A 17,448-nucleotide genomic window follows, 5' to 3' on the forward strand; every position below is an offset into this window, starting at 1 on the left:
CGATAAGTTTGTGACCTGCAAACCAGCATTCAGATCCAACTGAAGAAAGGCTGGCATTTCCTTACCTGTGTTTTTGTTAAACATTGTGCAATGAGACAGTGCCCTTGAGCCTTCTTGCTAGTGACTGTAGCAAGAGTCACTCTTTCTTGTCACTTCTGTCAGCTGGCAATTGGGACAGAGTTGTTTCTGATAAGGAAAGGGAAAGCAAGCTGCCTGCAGCTGCTGAGGCTCTGGCCAATGGCTAAGGTCATGCTGGCCTCAGCCTTGCTGTAGTGTTTTGCTTATTTATTTATTATTTATTTATTTATTTATTTATTTATTCAGTCATTCTTTCAAGATTTTTACACCCCACCTTTCCTGCAATCTGGAGCTCAAGGCAGCTAAGAACTAATAAAACTGCACAAAATAAATCATCATTTAATTGAAATTGCAGTCACAGCAGCAACCATTTTTGTTTTAATATATTTTTCTTAAAGATTTCTTAGTTTACAAAAATACTTGTCTCTCTTTTTCCAAGTAGCGTTTTCTACAGATCAGTTTCATTTGTTGTGAGACATTAGTGTTACATACAGTGTTAGGTTAGGAAGAAAAGAGGGGGGAAGAGGGGAAGGGGGAATGGTGAGTGGGGTGGGGTGGGGTCGGGTGGCGATGCCTCTGTTCTTCTACTTAGTGTATGTGTGGGGTTTTGTTTCAGCGTCACTTGTGTGGGTTCTCTTACTATTCACTTGTTGTATTTCCTTGGTGGTGAGAGAGGTTGGGGGGCGGCCTAGGGTGTGGGTGGTTGTTTTTGATTGGCTGTGGTGAACTTTGTTTTCGTGTGTGAGTGGGATGTGTGTGTGTTTTTGGATCAGGTTAGCTAGATTGATTCATATGCTGTTGAGGGATTCTTGTTGTTTTGTTGGACTGTATATGTGATAAAGTGGAACCACACTGGAGTGAAGGAGTCTTCTATTTGACCCCGTGTCAGTTTCAGTTTATTGGTGAGTTTTTTCTAATAAGGCTGTTTCCCATACTATTTGATATCATTGGTCCATGCGTACTCCTGACAGGTCTCTCCAGTGTCTGGTTATGATGCTTCTGGCTGCAGAGAGTAGGTGTGTTATGAGCTCTTCATGATGTGAGCAGCCATTATTATCTTGGAAGATGTTTAGTAGGGCCAGTTCTGGGATGACTTCTAATACTTGCTTAGTTCTTTTGCATATTTCTTGTATGATTGATGTCCAGAAGAGTTGGATTTTGGGACATTCCCACCACATGTGGAGGTATGTACCTGTGGAGGTGCATCCTTTCCAGCATTTTGGTGAGGTTCATGGGCATATAGCAGCAACAATTCAATGCCAAATAGTATCCGTAAAGTCACACCTGGAAATGGTTTACACCCTTACACAAATGCCTGGCCAGTATAAATCTATACAATGTATATGACCTGGGGGGGGGGATACCTCCTCCCCTCCATCTCCCACGGCACAGGCAAATATTGTCCCCAGCAAACAGGTGAGATTTCAAAGTGTAGTATTTAATAAAGCCCACCTCAATTTAACTAGTGTAGTGCGATAAAAATACAACAAATACAGCAGAATAATTTGCTAATAGAGTAGGGAAATAAAAACACCAATATCGTATCTTACCCTCTTCTCCTCCCTCCCTCAGTGGCAGCAGTAATATCAAGTTAAAAACTGCAAGATATTGCAACCAAACCACACCATTTCCGCAACTGCTTACAGTCTAGTGTTCTTGCTGGAAAGGAGAAGGTAAGCCCTCCCAGAAGCCCTGATAGCAGAAGTTGGATTGTGCTTCTCACTTCTGGATTTTTGTGTCCCGTCCCGTCCCCCCCGCGCCCCAAGTAATATCTGCACAAGAAGCAGCAAAGTAACTGATTTTGATATGGGAGACATTCCCTTCACAGCATGCCAAGTGTCTTCTCAAGCTAGAGCTAGACCCGAGGTAATTTTGCTCTGCTTTTTAAAGAAGCTGCTGGCTGTACCAAAGCATCAAAGTACACTACAATTATGTATTTTATTTTATTTTTGGACGAAAATTCTAAAATGATGCAAATCATACCGTGAGCTATGCAGAAAGAGGAAGTGAATGCTGTCATCCTCAAAGAAAAACGGTGATGGTCAGAGTTGGAAGAGCTAAGGTCAAGCTTCACTTACGTAGCAACAACCAAGGTTGCCTGGAATGGTGTTATGGGCGAGGGTGTGTTGTCATTTCTTCATCAGAGTAGCAGCCCAAAGAGCGCAGGGCTCTAAACTGCCTTTACAAATGAAAATAAGAATTCCCGGAATGGACCTTGCAAGGATGTATGCATTATGTCTATATTTGTGGTACATGCATGTGCTACGGCAGTGTAGTCTGGCTTTCGATTTTGGTTGGTGCAGTATATAAATCGGATCATCAGCTGTACTTAAGAACGACATTCCTGAGCTGTTTTCTACATTTAAGCTGGTTCTTGAGATATTTACAACCATATATGACACCTGATAGGGGCATTTTAAAGTTGCCTGAGCTACAAGGAAGTCACTTGCCTGGGAGAAGCTCCCATGCTGCCATCATAACATGTAAATCAGGGGTTATCCGCCTTTTTGGACCCTTGTGCATGACTCAAATTTTGAGACAGTGCTGGAGAAACCCATCAGAAAATAGGTTGCCAGGGTGCCAGTGAAAGCCTCTGTGGGTGACCCCTGATGTAAATTATCCAATTACAATGATCAGTGGGGGCCTGATATCCCAGGTCCCAAATACCTAATTGGCACTCAGACAATTGATCAGATCGATCCCCATTCATGTGGTTTGGCCATTGAAATACTACACAAGCTAGGATGCCGCTGCTTGCAGAAAAGCAACTTGTAGTCAACATGAGCCATGTTTAAAGGATCTTCAGGTACAGGTTCGGGACTTAACTACATAGAAAACTGTGTGGTTGTAGCTGTCCCACTCATCTGGAGGGCACCAGATTGGCGAAGCCTGTGATGGGTGGGATAAATCCGGACCAACGTTTGAGCTGAGCTGGACAAAAATAGAAAGTCTCTGCAGCGCCCATTAATTATTGTTGACTTTACAGGCATTCTCAAAATACCAGGAGGAGGGTCAGTTGCTCCTATATACTTCCAAGTATTTTACATGGCATTTTCATTTTAAAAGTCGTCTCGGAACTCGCCACTGAACTGAGCCCAACAGACCCAGACAGAGGCATATATCTGCTTCCGGACTGGTTTTCTTTTTTTCATCCTTTTTCCCTAGCTTTAGGGTTGCTAAAGGGAATTCTGCAGGTCACGCAACCTTCCTCGAGGCGAAAGAGCCGTCTGGGCGTGCCTCCTTTATAGCTGCAAAGGGGCGTTCACGCGGCGCAGCTCTCAGGCGAGGCTTGTTGGACGAAAGCCGCGCTGCATCCCCAGGCGAAGGCATTCCGGTCCGGAGCGCCTGGGCTTGCCGCGCGCCAGCGGCGTCTCAGGTCCCCATCGGGTCCCAGGTGAGTTGCTGCAGGATTGCAATGTTGGGGGGGGGGGGTAGAGGAGGGATAGCGGTCACACTTGGAAGGCTTCTCTCATTGCATCCGACGGCAGACTCCTTCCGCCGACCAGAAAGTTTTTGGACCGCAGTTTCTGCTTTTCAAACGCACCCACTGATCTTAGGAGTCTCCTCTGAAGTAAGTCCCACTCTGTGGCACTTAACCCCCAGGGAAGTGCCTATAGGACTGGTGGAGCCTAGAGATTTCTGGCTGCTTGGCAAGTGCAAGCCTGCGCGTGTCTACTCTGAAGTAAGTTGCTGTGAGATCAGTAGGGCTTACTCGCGGGTAAGTGGTTTTACAGGGCTGCCGCCTTAAGAATGCTTCGTTTTTTAAGCCAGATTTTAGCAACGCGTTGTAAAGAATAAAGTAATGAGGCTTTATTAGTAAGAGAGACATCCTCACACGTCCAAGTGGTTGTCTGCGCGCGCGATTTAAGTTAGGAATGTATGTGATGCCCCCTCTCTGCCTTTGGGGCAGAAGCCCCACCTCATCAATGCACGCAGGATGGAATGACACATGTCTGCACAACCTGCTGCCTTTGGATTCTTTCAGCAGTGGTGGAAAAGCGAAGCAATGGCATTTGCCTCCAAACCATCTCTCCAACTTCACCTCCCCTTTCCCGAGGTCCTTACTTTGGGTCAGGGTAATCAAAGGGTAATCCCAGTTACCTGCCAGGGATACCCCCAACCCGCCATCCTTTAATATACAATAGCCCATTATCCTGAGGGGAAACAGAATTTGGTTATCCATGAAATTCTACTCAATATTGATCCAGAGCAGAACTCCGACTTCTAGTTAGCAGAGTAAAAACTTAAAAACTTTGCAGGATTCCCAAAAAAATAGACCGGAGGCAATTGTATTTCATCCAGCAAAGCTTTACTGCTACTGAAGGCAAATGAACATAATGGTCACAAATCCAATATACATTCCGGATTGGCACTGTCCATAAAAAATCCAGTTGCAGCAGACTTAACTTAAACTTACAATAACTTATAATAAGTTTAAACCTTAACACTAAGCTTATTCTTGTAGCCTCTAACAATCCAAAGTCACTTCCTGCCCTCTTTTAATCCATTTGAGTTTTGGAGAATCTCCGTTGTATTCTAGAACAGTAGCTTTATTAGTAAATAAACAGAAAAGTGTGTGTGTGTTGTGTCACCTTAAAAGATGAAACAATTTCATCTGGTAGAAATAGATTCAAGCCTAGTGTGTGCTGCAATAAATTTTAGTCTTTAAGGTGCCACATAGCACCTTTTCTGCCGCTGATACGTGTTCATCAAGGGAATATCCTTTCTGTATAAATTATACTGTGCATAAATCCAGAGAATGAGTACTCTTGAAAATTTCTACTTGTTCAGATATATTACGCAGCAATAACAGGATTCTAAATGTCAAACTGAATCGGTGAATGGTAGAATGATTTTACACAATAGAGAACTGCAAACAGGAAAAAGACAGAATTCCTTTACTGTTAGTTAGTATATTTATATACTGCTTCAAACACTCAGCGGTGTCCCAAGCCTGTTTACAATAATAAAATACAAAAGACACTTTGAAACAAATGAAACAGTGCAAATACAAGATACCGTACTAAAAAAGATTCGGCCAAGAAAAAGCTATCTTAAAACATATTTTCATGTATATGAATCTGTTTATCTTGGATGCCTGCACTTACACAGATGCCTCCCAACTTCTTAATTTTTTCCAATAATGTGTTTAAAACTTTTGCATTTGTTTGCAATTGCTTATTAAAGGGAGTATGCTAAGAACAATTGTTTCCTGCACAACACATTGACCCCCAACCCATCTCCCACTAGTCCCTATTGCCCACAGTCAAATTTCTGGCCCTATTCTTGGACAAATTGCTCATCCAAAGTGGTGGCCTCTCCAACTCTAGGCATTCTTGGATGACACTGATAAGTTTCTTGCTTGGGTTTGGCAGTGAAGCTGCTTTGATGGCCCTGGTGGACTGCGTTCACTTCGAGAAGGACAGGGGAAATGTAATTCCCTTCATTCTCTGGGAACTTTTGACACCATGAACCCATGATATTGTGTACCAGATTTGAGGACAGGAATTTAATGCACACTCACTTGTGATTCTCCTCCTATCTGTCGGATCATTCCAGAAGGTGGTGCTGGATTGAGAACCTTTGCTTTAACCCATGTCATTTGTGCAATAGGGCATCACAGGGCAGTGGACATAGCTTGGATAGCCAGCACCCGGGGCAAGGAAAGTATTGCTCCAGTACTGAACCTCTTACCCTCCAGGCACATGTTTCATATCCCCAGTAAGTGTGTTTGGGATCCCAGCCTTTGACATGGAAAGGTGTGCATGTGACAACAATTAGGTGTTTGGGAAGCAGGCTTTCGGTTGAGCGTAAACCAGGCCACACACGGATCTGCCCTTAATTCTGTGTGAACAAGCCCCCTGTCCCCCATCTTTCCTAGCCCTATTGAAACCACCATTTAGGCCACACTCAGGACAAACCCTCAGTTAGGAACCCTCTGCAAGAGAGCACATTGGCCAAGATTTTCCCTGTAAGAAAATTAAATTGAAATTTACTGCCCTCCTGGAGGGGGGAAGGGAAAGTTCTGGGTCTCAGGTAGGTCGTAATCCTAGCCAAGATGAGCATCAGATTAAGGCTTCCCTCCCAAAGGGGTTGTTGTTGTTGTTGTTGCAGGTGGTCTATTAGACCATTAATCAATTTCTATAGTACTGTATTGTTTACATGATGATTAGGTAAAGGTAAAGGTACCCCCTGCCCGTTCGGGCCAGTCTTGCCAGACTCTAGGGTTGTGCACTCATCTCACTCTATAGGCCGGGAGCCAGCGCTGTCCGCAGACACTTCCAGGTCACGTGGCCAGCGTGACAAGCTGCATCTGGCGAGCCAGCGCAGCACACGGAACGCCGTTTACCTTCCCGCTGGTAACCGGTCCCTATTTATCTACTTGCACCCGGGGGTGCTTTCGAACTGCTAGGTTGGCAGGCGCTGGGACCGAGCAACGGGAGCGCACCCCGCCGCAGGGATTCGAACCGCCGACCTGATGATCGGCAAGTCCTAGGTACTGAGGCTTTAACCCACAGCGCCACCCGCGTCCCTACATGATGATTAGTGATCCACAAATCACTTAGGTCGAAATAACACAAGTGTCCTGATTTGCCTTTTACACCCAGGTGTATAATTGCAGACACTCGCTCTTTGTCAAAGAACTGAGTCCCAAATACTGTTCTTAAGATTGGGATATGTTCTGACACTCTTACTTGGAAGTAAGTGCCACAGAAAGAGATCCAAGTGAAGCTGTTCAGGACATTATGCTGTGTAAATCTCTTGGGGTGTTCCACTCCTTTTTTCATGGGCTGATTCTTCTTTTGCTTTTGGAATCGTGAGGAAATTCCTCTTAGATTACCTCCTCCAGCCCCCTTCCTTCTTGGGGGAGGTCTGAAAATATTATCCCTCTTTGCTGTCAATTGGAGTATGTACAGATGTGAGATCTCAAGGCCCGCTACATAGTGGCTGCTCCGTCCTTGCCTCCTCGCTCTCTCTTCCCCTCCGAGGCCCTGACTTGTCCTCTTCCTTCTCTCCATCCTCACTTTGTTCTCCTCCCCTTGCTTTCTCTTTAAATAGATTTCAAGGCACTGCCTGCCCAGGAGCAGCTGTTGAGCTCTCCAGAGGGAAAGCAAGCACTCACTTTCCCGTCAATAGCCTCCAATTTGTTTTCAGGTCTGATTCTATGTGCTAGTTCAGAACTACAAAGGCAATCTTAAAGTCTTTAAAAACAAATAAACAACAAAATGAATTGGTGCTAATAAAGGTAACAGTGCAAACTTGTCTGTTCAGCACAAATACAGTGGTACCTCAGGTTACAGATGCTTCAGGTTACAAACTCTACTAACCCAGAAATAGTACCTCAGGTTAAGAACTTTGCTTTGGGATGAGAACAGAAATCATGCGGTGGCAGCGGGAGGCCCCATTAGCTAAAGTGGTACGTCAGGTTAAGAACAGTTTCAGGTTAAGAACAGACCTCCAGAACAAATTAAGTTCTTAACCCGAGGTACCTCTGTATGTGGAGAGCATATTGTTGTGTTTTTAATAGGCTTTTACCTTGTCTAACAGCTGCTGCCGAAATTGTGATGTAGTTATAGTATTATGAGTTGTGGGGGAAGTTGAGACCTTTTTAACCTCTGGTTAAAATACCAGCCAGGCTTGCTTCCTGACGAGGTGATCGCCTGTGTGATGGTCCATTATTAAGAGAACACAGGATTAAGGGGCTAGGTGTGAGATGGCAAATGATTGGGGGGGGGGCTACCTAGACAGACAAAGGCAGAGGTCGAAGTAGAGTTTTGGGACTGCGATGTGAACAACAAGCTGGAGAGAGAGTCGGAACACAGTGTTTGATTTTTGTTGGAATCCAAGGCTGTGGCTATGGGAGAAACAAGACCCTTTTGGGATGCTAATGCTCCACCGTAGGCTCAGGTTGTAGGTAAGAGTAAATAAACCATCTATCATAATGACACCACAGTCTCCACTGTGCCTCATTTCTAAAAGGTAACACAAATCCTGGGTAAGCACCTAGAAGCCCTCCAATCCTACGCCACTCAGAGACTGGGGTGGTGTGCAATAATATGATCTAAACAAAGAACCAGAATCAGAAGAATCTTTATTTGCATCAGCCACTAGCCATAGCAATAAAATAAAATACAATGTACTGAAGATAGAGGTAAAAACTTAACTATACAACATACATTCTGGAGGTTTAACATCCATAACCAAACAATAGATCTTATTCTAATTGCCCCTGCTAAAACGTTTGCATTTTTTGCTGTCACCTGATTAACTTAATCTGCTAGAAGAAAGGACACAGTAGCAATGGTTGAGCCAGAGGCGTACAAAGGGGTGTGTGGTGGGGACGGTCCACCCTGGGTGCCATCCCAGAGGCGGGTGACAAAAACCCTCCTGGGCGGATCGCTGCAATTGGCCCCTTGCCAAGAGGATTGCACCACCTCGCCGCGATCGGCCCCCTGCTGGGAGGATTGTGCTGTCTCGCCACGATTGGACACCCCCCCCCCGATCGTGCTGCCATGCCGATCGCCCTGTGGGCAGATCGCCACGCCGCTCCTGGTGCAGGAGCGGCTAGCTCGGCCACTGGGTTGAGCAACCCGGCATGAACCAGTAGCAGAGGGATAATAACCTCACTCCTCGAATCTTTATAAAGAGTGCAAGCTAGAAGCACATGAGCCATTGATTCAATACTGCCATCTCCACAGGGACATAAGCGTTTTTCCAGCGAAAATTTTTGAAATCAGCCCTTGAGTACAACTGAATTCAGTGTATTTAATCTTGCATAAGTGAAAGCGCGTCTGTATTTTGGAATTGTTAAATTTTGCAAATAGGGTGCCAACATATCAAAATGGCTAGGTGGAAAATAATCATACAAAATTTCCTTATTGTGACCAAATTATTCTGTTTCTCAGTATCATATAGGTGCTGTCTAATTAAATTATTTGCTGTACTGAAGCCCAGCGTTAATAACAGTTGTGGTGTTAAACCAGAAAAATAAAGTTTTTGGTTGACAATTTTAGTCCAAGTGCTCTCATGACAATCCTGCGATATTAAGGGTAGTAGACTAGTGGGGTTTAAATTTAGCCGAAGCTAATAATTAAATGTCCAACACCAAATCTGTAATTCAACAGAGGGGAGGGGAGGTTAGCCTCTAAGCACAATGAACACAGGATGGAACAGGGAAAAATTGCCTTAGGAATTTAGACTGAACAGCTTCTGTAGATCCAAGGTGAGCACCTGTCCAGATCTGAGCCCCAGGGGTTTAGCTTTAAACACTTCAAGTGCTGATGGTATGTGATTGCCACCTTTTGTATGGAAAAGGTGTGTCAGAATTTTGGCAGTCTGAGACACCTTTTCCTTTGCGTATTTCTGATGTGCTCCCCAATTTGAATAAGCAGGCATTTCCACAAATAAACCTTGAAAATTACATCTCGGTGTTTAATAAGGATCAGAATCAATTATATTATACAATATTGATCCTGTCCAGAGGGTATTAATGATACAAATATGTAAAAAGAATGAAATAAGGAAAAATGAAGGTGATCTAAATAAAATGTTTAAACGTCAGTTTTAAAAATGGGTATATTATATCACTCTGCTCTTTTTACACAGATTTTGGGTGAACACCATTTACTTCTCTACCATAGAACGGGACCATAGAACAAAACCATGAGAAGTTACACAGTGAATGAAGTGTCCAAAACTGGTAAGTTGTAATATATTTCGTTACTCCTTAATATTTGGATCCCTTTGTTTAGGAATGGTTATAAAAATAGAGCAAGGTGTTGTGAATTTGGATTGATAGCCATGAAATTGCATTCAACAGCTATAACTACTTTGTTGTTTCCCTCTCCAAATATTTATTTCTGAGTGTCATTTTTTTTAAAAATTAAGTGGCTAATAGTAATTACAACAAAATTTGGTTTTTATTTACCCCTTGTGCCAGTTTTTCACAATATTGTGGAAGTACCTGTGTTTTAACTTTGCCATGATACTTGTGTAGATTTCCAATCTGCATCTAATAACTTAAAATGGACATTTTTGAAGCTATTGTGATACTTTCCCACCTACCCAGTGATCTGAGCTTCTCTTCATAATGTGACTCATATGTGACTTGTTGGGTGTGAGAATTTCCAAAGACCTGTTCCTGCAATGACCTTTCTTCCAAATAATAAAATACTTTTTGTTGAGAAAATAATGCATTTGGGGGTTGGGGGTGGAAGTCTACTGAAATCTTCTTGAGATATTATTGGTGAAGACCTGTGAACTCATTAGCAGATTAAAACATTGTTTTTAAAATGTTTAGTGGGGGAAAAGCCATATGTTTTAAATCATCTCATTGGCACATGATGTGTACTGCAAGGGGTGCGTTCCTTATTTCATTTGTTTTACACATATTAGTAAGGTGTCTCTATAAAAATCTAACGTGTTTTCAGACTTGTTGGTAAATGGCAACATTTTCACAGTGCAACGATTAATCTTCATTAATGTACAACAGAAATAATTGTCTGCATTTTCAGGCACAATGCAGATTAATTATTGCATCAGTAATAGAAACAATTGCTTTGATTTTAAATTTAATATCTATAGTATTTCTTTTGCTCATTGAACATTTCAGGGACTTGCTTCTAAAATTTGCAATCCTATTGCAAGTCCAATCTCCACATTCACTGAGAAGCAGGTCTCACTGATTTCTACAGGTCCTGCTTCCAAGTAAGTATACAGTGGTGCCTCGCAAGACGAAATTAATTCGTTCCGCGAATTTTTTCGCCTAGCGAATTTTTCGTCTTGCAAAGCACAGTTTCCCATAGGAATGCATTGAAAATCAATTAATGCGTTCCTATGGTCAAAAAAGTCCAAACAAAGCCAAATTTGGTACAACAAGAGTTTATTAAGTGCTCTTTAAAGTCACACATACCGTAAAGAGCATTTCAAAAATTTAAGGAACAATAAATTAAGTTTCTAAACATGACAGAAAAACATTTAAAAATCAACAAAGTGTACAGTACATTTTCTAAGACTCTGGGGGACAACTCGAAGAAGGTTCCTCTTCCACTCTTTGCTTCTTGCTGAAGAACCTGTCCATGGTCTGCTGCTTCATCCGCCTTTTCAGCACCTCCCTGAAAGGCGACATGACCCTCGTATCAAAAGTGTTCACAAGGTCATGTGCCACGTGCTTGTCAGGGTGGTGCCGCTGTGCAAAAGCCTGCACATCCTTCCACTTCAGGCAAATGTCCCTCAGTTCTTTGGAGGACAGCCGTTCCTCAGTTGCTTCCTCCTCTTCCAGCGAGGCCTGCTCCTGCGCAGCCTCTGCCTGCAGTTCGACCAGCTCCTGAGTGGTCAGCTCGTGGTCGTGCTCCTCCACCAGCTTGCTGATGTCCTCCTCTGTGACCTCCAGGCCCATGGTCCTCCCCAAGGCAACAATGTCCTGCACCACTGTTGACTCTGGTGCATCAGAGTCACTTGGTGCCACACAGTCTGGCCACAGGCTGCGCCAAGCGCAATTCAAATTTCTCTGGCTGATCCCGTCCCAGGCCCTGGTGATCATCTTCAAGCAGGTGACGATGTCAAAGTGGTCCTTCCAGAATTCCCGAAGGGGGATGGTGGTGCAATCAGTCACCTCGAAGCATCGCCTGAAAAGCTCCCCCAGCCCCTCCCCAACTGTTGCAAACCCCTCCCCAACTGTTCCCCCAGCCCCTCCCCAACTGTTGCAAACCCCTCCCCAACTGTCCCCCCAGCCACTCAGCACACAGAAATTAAATCCAGAAATTTTTTTAAAAAAACAGCAGAGTGGCCCAATGGTCACAGAAAATCATAAAAATGCAGAAAAAAACACACAAGCTCTCAGATTCTTGCAAACCCCTCCCCAACTGTTCCCCCAGCCACCCAGCACACAGAAATTCAAATCCAGAATTTTTTTAAAAAAACAGCAGAGTGGCCCAATGGTCACAGAAAATCATAAAAATGCAGAAAAAAACACACAAGCTTCCAGATTCTTGCAAACCCCTCCCCAACTGTTCCCCCAGCCACCCAGCACACAGAAATTCAAATCCTGAAAAAAAAATTAAAAACAGCAGAGTGGCCCAATGGTCACAGAAAATCATAAAAATGCAGGAAAAACACACAAGCTTCCAGATTCTTGCAAACCCCTCCCCAACACCAAGTCCTTGAATTCCAAACACCCCAACCCAAAATCCAAAACCCCCCAAAAAAGTTTTAAAAGCTTAACTTACCAAATGGCTGCAAAAGAAGTTTTGGAAAAGCTTCAAAAATCACCAAAGTCTTTAAAAACATCAAAAAAAGGCTACTATGTACACTGCGTTCTATGAGTTGCTCCTCGAAGTCAAGTCGCAACTGTATTAACGGTGTTAAGAAAAAGGAAACAAACTTCCAAGACGTTTTCGTCTTGCGAAGCAAGCCCATAGGGAGATTCGTCTTGCGAAGCAGCTCAAAAACCGGAAAACCCTTTCGTCTAGTGAGTTTTTCGTCTTGCGAGGCATTCGTCTTGCGGGGCACCACTGTATTTAGAATTTCAGCCTGAATCAGTTCAGTAGTATAGAGTTAAATAGGTTTATATAGTTTGTAGATGTGTTTAGGGTATGGGGCTGGCACCTGCCAAACGTAAGCGTGTTCCTGGAGAATTCGATGAATAAAGTTTCAAGCGAATTCTTTGGATTCCAACCCAACTATTTCTATGAAATCCAACTGACTTTTCCATCAACAGAACCGCCAGGCTATGACAACCCTTTCCCATCAACAGAACCTCCAGCCTATGACAACCCTTCTTTCCATTTGGATGAAGAACCTACACCAAATGGTCATTTAAAGGAGAAGAAGAAAAAGTAGGTTTTTCCTTATGCGCTTTGATGCCTTTCATTTTCCACAAATAACCTCAGCTGACTTGCTTTTCTGTTCAAAACTTTTCAGAAAGAAAAATGAGAAGCCAAAGAAGAAAGGGAAGGCAGTTGGCTTTTTCGAGCTGGTCAGTATGCTTCTTTGCCTTCGTCATTTTCTTTGGTTGGCTCAGATGTGTGCCTTCCTCACATCTACAAATGTAGTGACATCAGGAGCATCACTCAGAGTCATGTACCCCTTCCCCATTTCCTCCATAGCACAAGCAACATAACCCACAGGAACCTGGTGGCCTCCAGATGTTTTAGGGGAAGAGTGATGAGGAAATATATGAGCCCAAGTCCTCCTCTTGATCCTACAATACAAAATATGAGGAAGACAACCAGCCATCTCTTTTTCTTCAAAATGAGATTTGGAATACCTCGTGCCGGCATCCCCAAACTCGGCCCTCCAGCCGTTTTGGGACTACAATTCCCATCATCCCTGACCACTGGTCCTGTTAGCTAGGGATGATGGGAGTTGTAGTCCCAAAACAGCTGGAGGGCCAAGTTTGGATATGCCTGACCTAGTGTGAGGAACTAGTCAACTAAAAGAGAAAGGTGGGCTGTCGATCAACTCCCAGTTGCTCAGAGATGGAGAGAGCAATGGGAACAAAGAAACCATGAGAGAGAAGGTTAAAATGATGACTGAAAATTCTCAGCTGGAGAGAGGCCTTTCTGACGTAAGGTCCAGGCCCTCCCAAGTGTCCCTGTTTCCCAGGGACAGTCCAGGATTTACAGAAGCCATCTTGGTTTCTGATTTGATCCAAGAATGTCCTGCTTTTCCTTAGGACGTCCCTATTTTCATTAGAGAAATGTTGGAGGGTATGGAATTATGTGACCCCACCCCCATGTCAAGGAGCTAAATAACCTTTAGAAGACATCTGAAGGCAGCCCTGTATAGTGAAGTTTTAAAATGTTTAATGTTTTATTATGTTTTTGTATATGTTGGAAGCTGCCCAGATGGAGGGAATAATAATAATAATAATAATAATAATAATAATAACAACAACAACAACAACAACAACAACAACAACAACAACAAAACAACAACAACAACAACAACAACAACAACAACAACAACAATAGAATGTCCCTATTTTCATCAGAGAAATGTTGGAGGGTACAAAGGTCTGTTCTGCATAAGCGGACGAAGAGCACCAGTAGGGTAGGAAGAACAGAAAGAAAGCCCAGCAGCCGACTAAGTATGATGTGTGTGTACATACATACGGGCATATACACAGAGACACACATATATACACACATTCTGCCATAATTTCACCTGATTCCTCCTGTTTTTTCTTTCTCAATTTAGTTTCATTTTGCAGATGGGCTAGATATTACTTTAATGATAGTGGGGTTAATCGCAGCTGCTGCAGCTGGAACTGGACAGCCACTTTTAATCATCGTCTTCGGCGAAATGACAAACAGCTTTTTGTTGGCCGGTCAAAATAATGTTACAGGTAAAAATCACTAAGTTTGCCCCATCTGTGCTTTTTTAGGATTATTGAGTTTCTTTTTTATTATTATTAATATATTTTTAATTTGCTTTTCTGTTTTATCATATCATCATCAATGCATTCTGTGTTACAGTCATACACAGGATAATGAGAAAGAAAAATAACATAAATATAAGACATAAACACACACACAGTGCTTTTTTCTGGGGGGGGACACACAGGGGTACACATACCCCTAAATGTTTTGTGAATCTAAGTTTGGTCTCATTGTGGGGCAATATTTCAATATGAGCAGGAAAATGAGAGTACCCCTAGACATTGTTTTAGGGAAAAAAGCAGTGTGTGAGAGAAAGAGAGAATATATGAATATTATGGGCTTCTTGAGTTTCTAGACATGGAGAGACTGAGAATATTGTTGGAGAACACAGAGCTTTAAAATGCTAGAGATCAGTATTCACCTCCCCCCACCCCAATTTACATTCATAATCTTGATGAACTGTAATCAAGCAAAGGCTACTTCAAGCACTCAGTATAAAATAAAATAAATGAACCTTTGCTTAAGTTGTTAAATCTTGACAGCATGAATGAGAAACTTGTAGACCTCTGGATATTCTTGAACTACAGACCCCATCACCTCTGATCATTGATGACACTGGCTGGGGCTGATGGGAGTTGAAGTCCAAGAACTTCTGAAGGGCCAGAGATTCCCCATTGCTGCTTTACAGAAAGTTTAGCTTGGGAGAAGCAAATGGCTACTGTTTGGCAGCCATGGCAACTGGATCCGGCCTACAAATCAGGGTCCACTTGGGCATCAGTTTCAACACTGTGGACAATGTGGCTTGAAAATGGATCCCATATGTTTGGGTAATTGCATGTTTCATACTTAGATGTCTACATAATAAAAGAATGCATTAGCAGAGCTGTAAGGATACATAGGGTGGGGGGGAGGGATGAAAAAGCCACATGTGTCAAACAGGTTCCAAATAAAGGTAAAGGGACCCCTGACCATTAGGTCCAGTCGTGACCGACTCTGGGGTTGTGGCGCTCATCTCGTTTTATTGGCCAAGGGAGCCGGCGTACAGCTTCCGGGTCATGTGGCCAGCATGACTAAGCCGCTTCTGGCGAACCAGAGCAACGCACGGAAACGCCATTTACCTTCCCACCGGAGTGGTACCTATTTATCTACTTGCACTTTGACGTGCTTTCAAACTGCTAGGTTGGCAGGATAAGAAACTGAACAACGGGAGCTCACCCCGTTGTGGGGATTCGAACTGCTGACCTTCTGATTGGCATGTCCTAGGCTTAGTGGTTTAACCCACAGCGACACCCGCATCCCAGGTTCCAAATGCTATGTGCTTAAAAAACAACAACCCTCAATTTTATTTTTCCTTTTTTTCCATGAGCGACTTCCCCATGGAGGGGTTGTGGGTTTAGTATTACTTAGTGGCTGTGTAACAGTCATATGCTTCTGTTAAATCCAGTTACGTTAAGTTGGGAAACATTACATGGAACTAATATGCCATGCTTGGTCCCTCATGGACTGAATGCATGTTTTATTGACACTGACATATTTTAAAAAATGCCTAGGAAAGTTGCCTACATCATGAAGAGATCAGGTCTGAAGGTTAGAAACCGGATAGCTGCTTAAAGTGTGACTCTTAATCTTTCTTTCCTTGAGACTTTTTGTTGTTAAGTCAAGTAATAATTAACAGTGCCATGCAATGCCATGTAAAAATGCTAAGATGGCATTGCCAAAAAATCTCGCAGCACCTCTTCTGATAATTATAACTACTGCCTTCTATTTTGCAGGAGCTGAACTAGCTAATATCTCAGGATGTCCACCTTCAGATATAGAAAACGAAATGGCCGTGTAAGGACCTATCCAATTATTATTTTTTAACTGAGCTATGGCTGACTTTAAAAACATAAGAATACTAAAGACCTGTTTAGCCCAAAACCCTGTTTCCTTCAGTGGCTCACCAGATGCTGGTTGGGAAGTCACATCCCTCTTCACACAGTTGTTCCCCAGTGACAGCTATTCAGATGATGTTGAATTAAATTTGTATACCACCCTATACCCACAGGTATCAGGGTGGTACACAACATAAACTTAATTTCAGTGGGTCTATTCCAAGGAATATGACCAGTGTTGGATACAACCCAATGCTTTTTTCCCCAATTACCATGAAAAATTATATTAAAACATTAATTAAGAATTTTCTTCTGATAATGAGAGTGACATGAAGGATATATGGGTCTTTCTTCCAAAGAGTACTCTTCAAATGCTTGAACACAGGTACTATGAAACATGTGCCTCTGATTTATGAGGTAATGCATAGTCGTCATGGCTGGTAGCCAGTTACAGATTTATCCTCCATGGACTTTCATCTTGCTCTCAAGCACATTGTGTTCCTTTATTTAACAGAATTCATATACGGCTTGATTGTTTTATTTTATAAAAACCTTTTTAAAAAAAATCTAGCTTAAAAATTAGGTAGTTCTACATAAAATAAGTTAAAATGGGTATTTAAAAGCAGTCAGAAGATTGGGCCAGATTTAGAAGGCTATTGGGCCGGTTCTGGCCCCTGTGCCTTAGTTTGCCTACCCATGTGTTAAGGAAATCAAATCGACTTCTGAAACTGTTCGAAAACCAAGGCGTGGCTTCCGATTGGCTGCCGGAGCTTCCTGCACTCAAGCAGAAGCCACATCGGACATTTGGCTTCCCAAAAACATTCGAGAACCAGAACACTTACTTCCGAGTTTGCGGCATTCGGGAGCCGATTTATTCGCCAACTAAGCTGTGTGAGGACCAAGGTTCCACTGTACATATATAGCTTCCACCTGTCTGGGTAGGCTTGCCTAAGCAGAAATGTTTCAAGGAGGAACTGAAAAGAGTACAGTGAAGGCACCTGCTTAATGTCGACAGGAAGGGAGTTACAAAATGTAGGTGCTGCCACACTAAAGGATCAGTTTTGTTTTGCGCTTGCACTTCCTAACTGTGAGTCCAGCTTCAGTTCCCCAATATA

The 17,448-nt window shown here is 43.0% G+C and overlaps 1 protein-coding gene across 2 annotated transcripts in view; it reads left to right on the forward strand.

The window, feature by feature from the left end:
- The window catches only part of ABCB5 (ATP binding cassette subfamily B member 5), a 52,459-nt gene that overhangs the window by 3,968 nt on the left and 31,043 nt on the right, over positions 1-17,448 (forward strand). The window contains exons 1-6 of one of the 2 annotated variants that reach the window (XM_053410168.1): positions 3,382-3,472; positions 9,685-9,778; positions 12,797-12,914; positions 13,000-13,054; positions 14,278-14,425; positions 16,232-16,292. In XM_053410168.1, the coding sequence (XP_053266143.1) occupies positions 9,742-9,778; positions 12,797-12,914; positions 13,000-13,054; positions 14,278-14,425; positions 16,232-16,292 (419 nt within the window). In that variant the 5' untranslated portion in view covers positions 3,382-3,472; positions 9,685-9,741. Of the gene's footprint in view, positions 1-3,381; positions 3,473-9,684; positions 9,779-12,796; positions 12,915-12,999; positions 13,055-14,277; positions 14,426-16,231; positions 16,293-17,448 lie in introns of those variants that run through there. The other variant, XM_053410169.1, reaches the window with a different exon arrangement.

The sequence above is a fragment of the Podarcis raffonei genome, chromosome 12 (assembly GCF_027172205.1).
Source record: "Podarcis raffonei isolate rPodRaf1 chromosome 12, rPodRaf1.pri, whole genome shotgun sequence".
Classification (NCBI taxonomy): domain Eukaryota; kingdom Metazoa; phylum Chordata; class Lepidosauria; order Squamata; family Lacertidae; genus Podarcis; species Podarcis raffonei.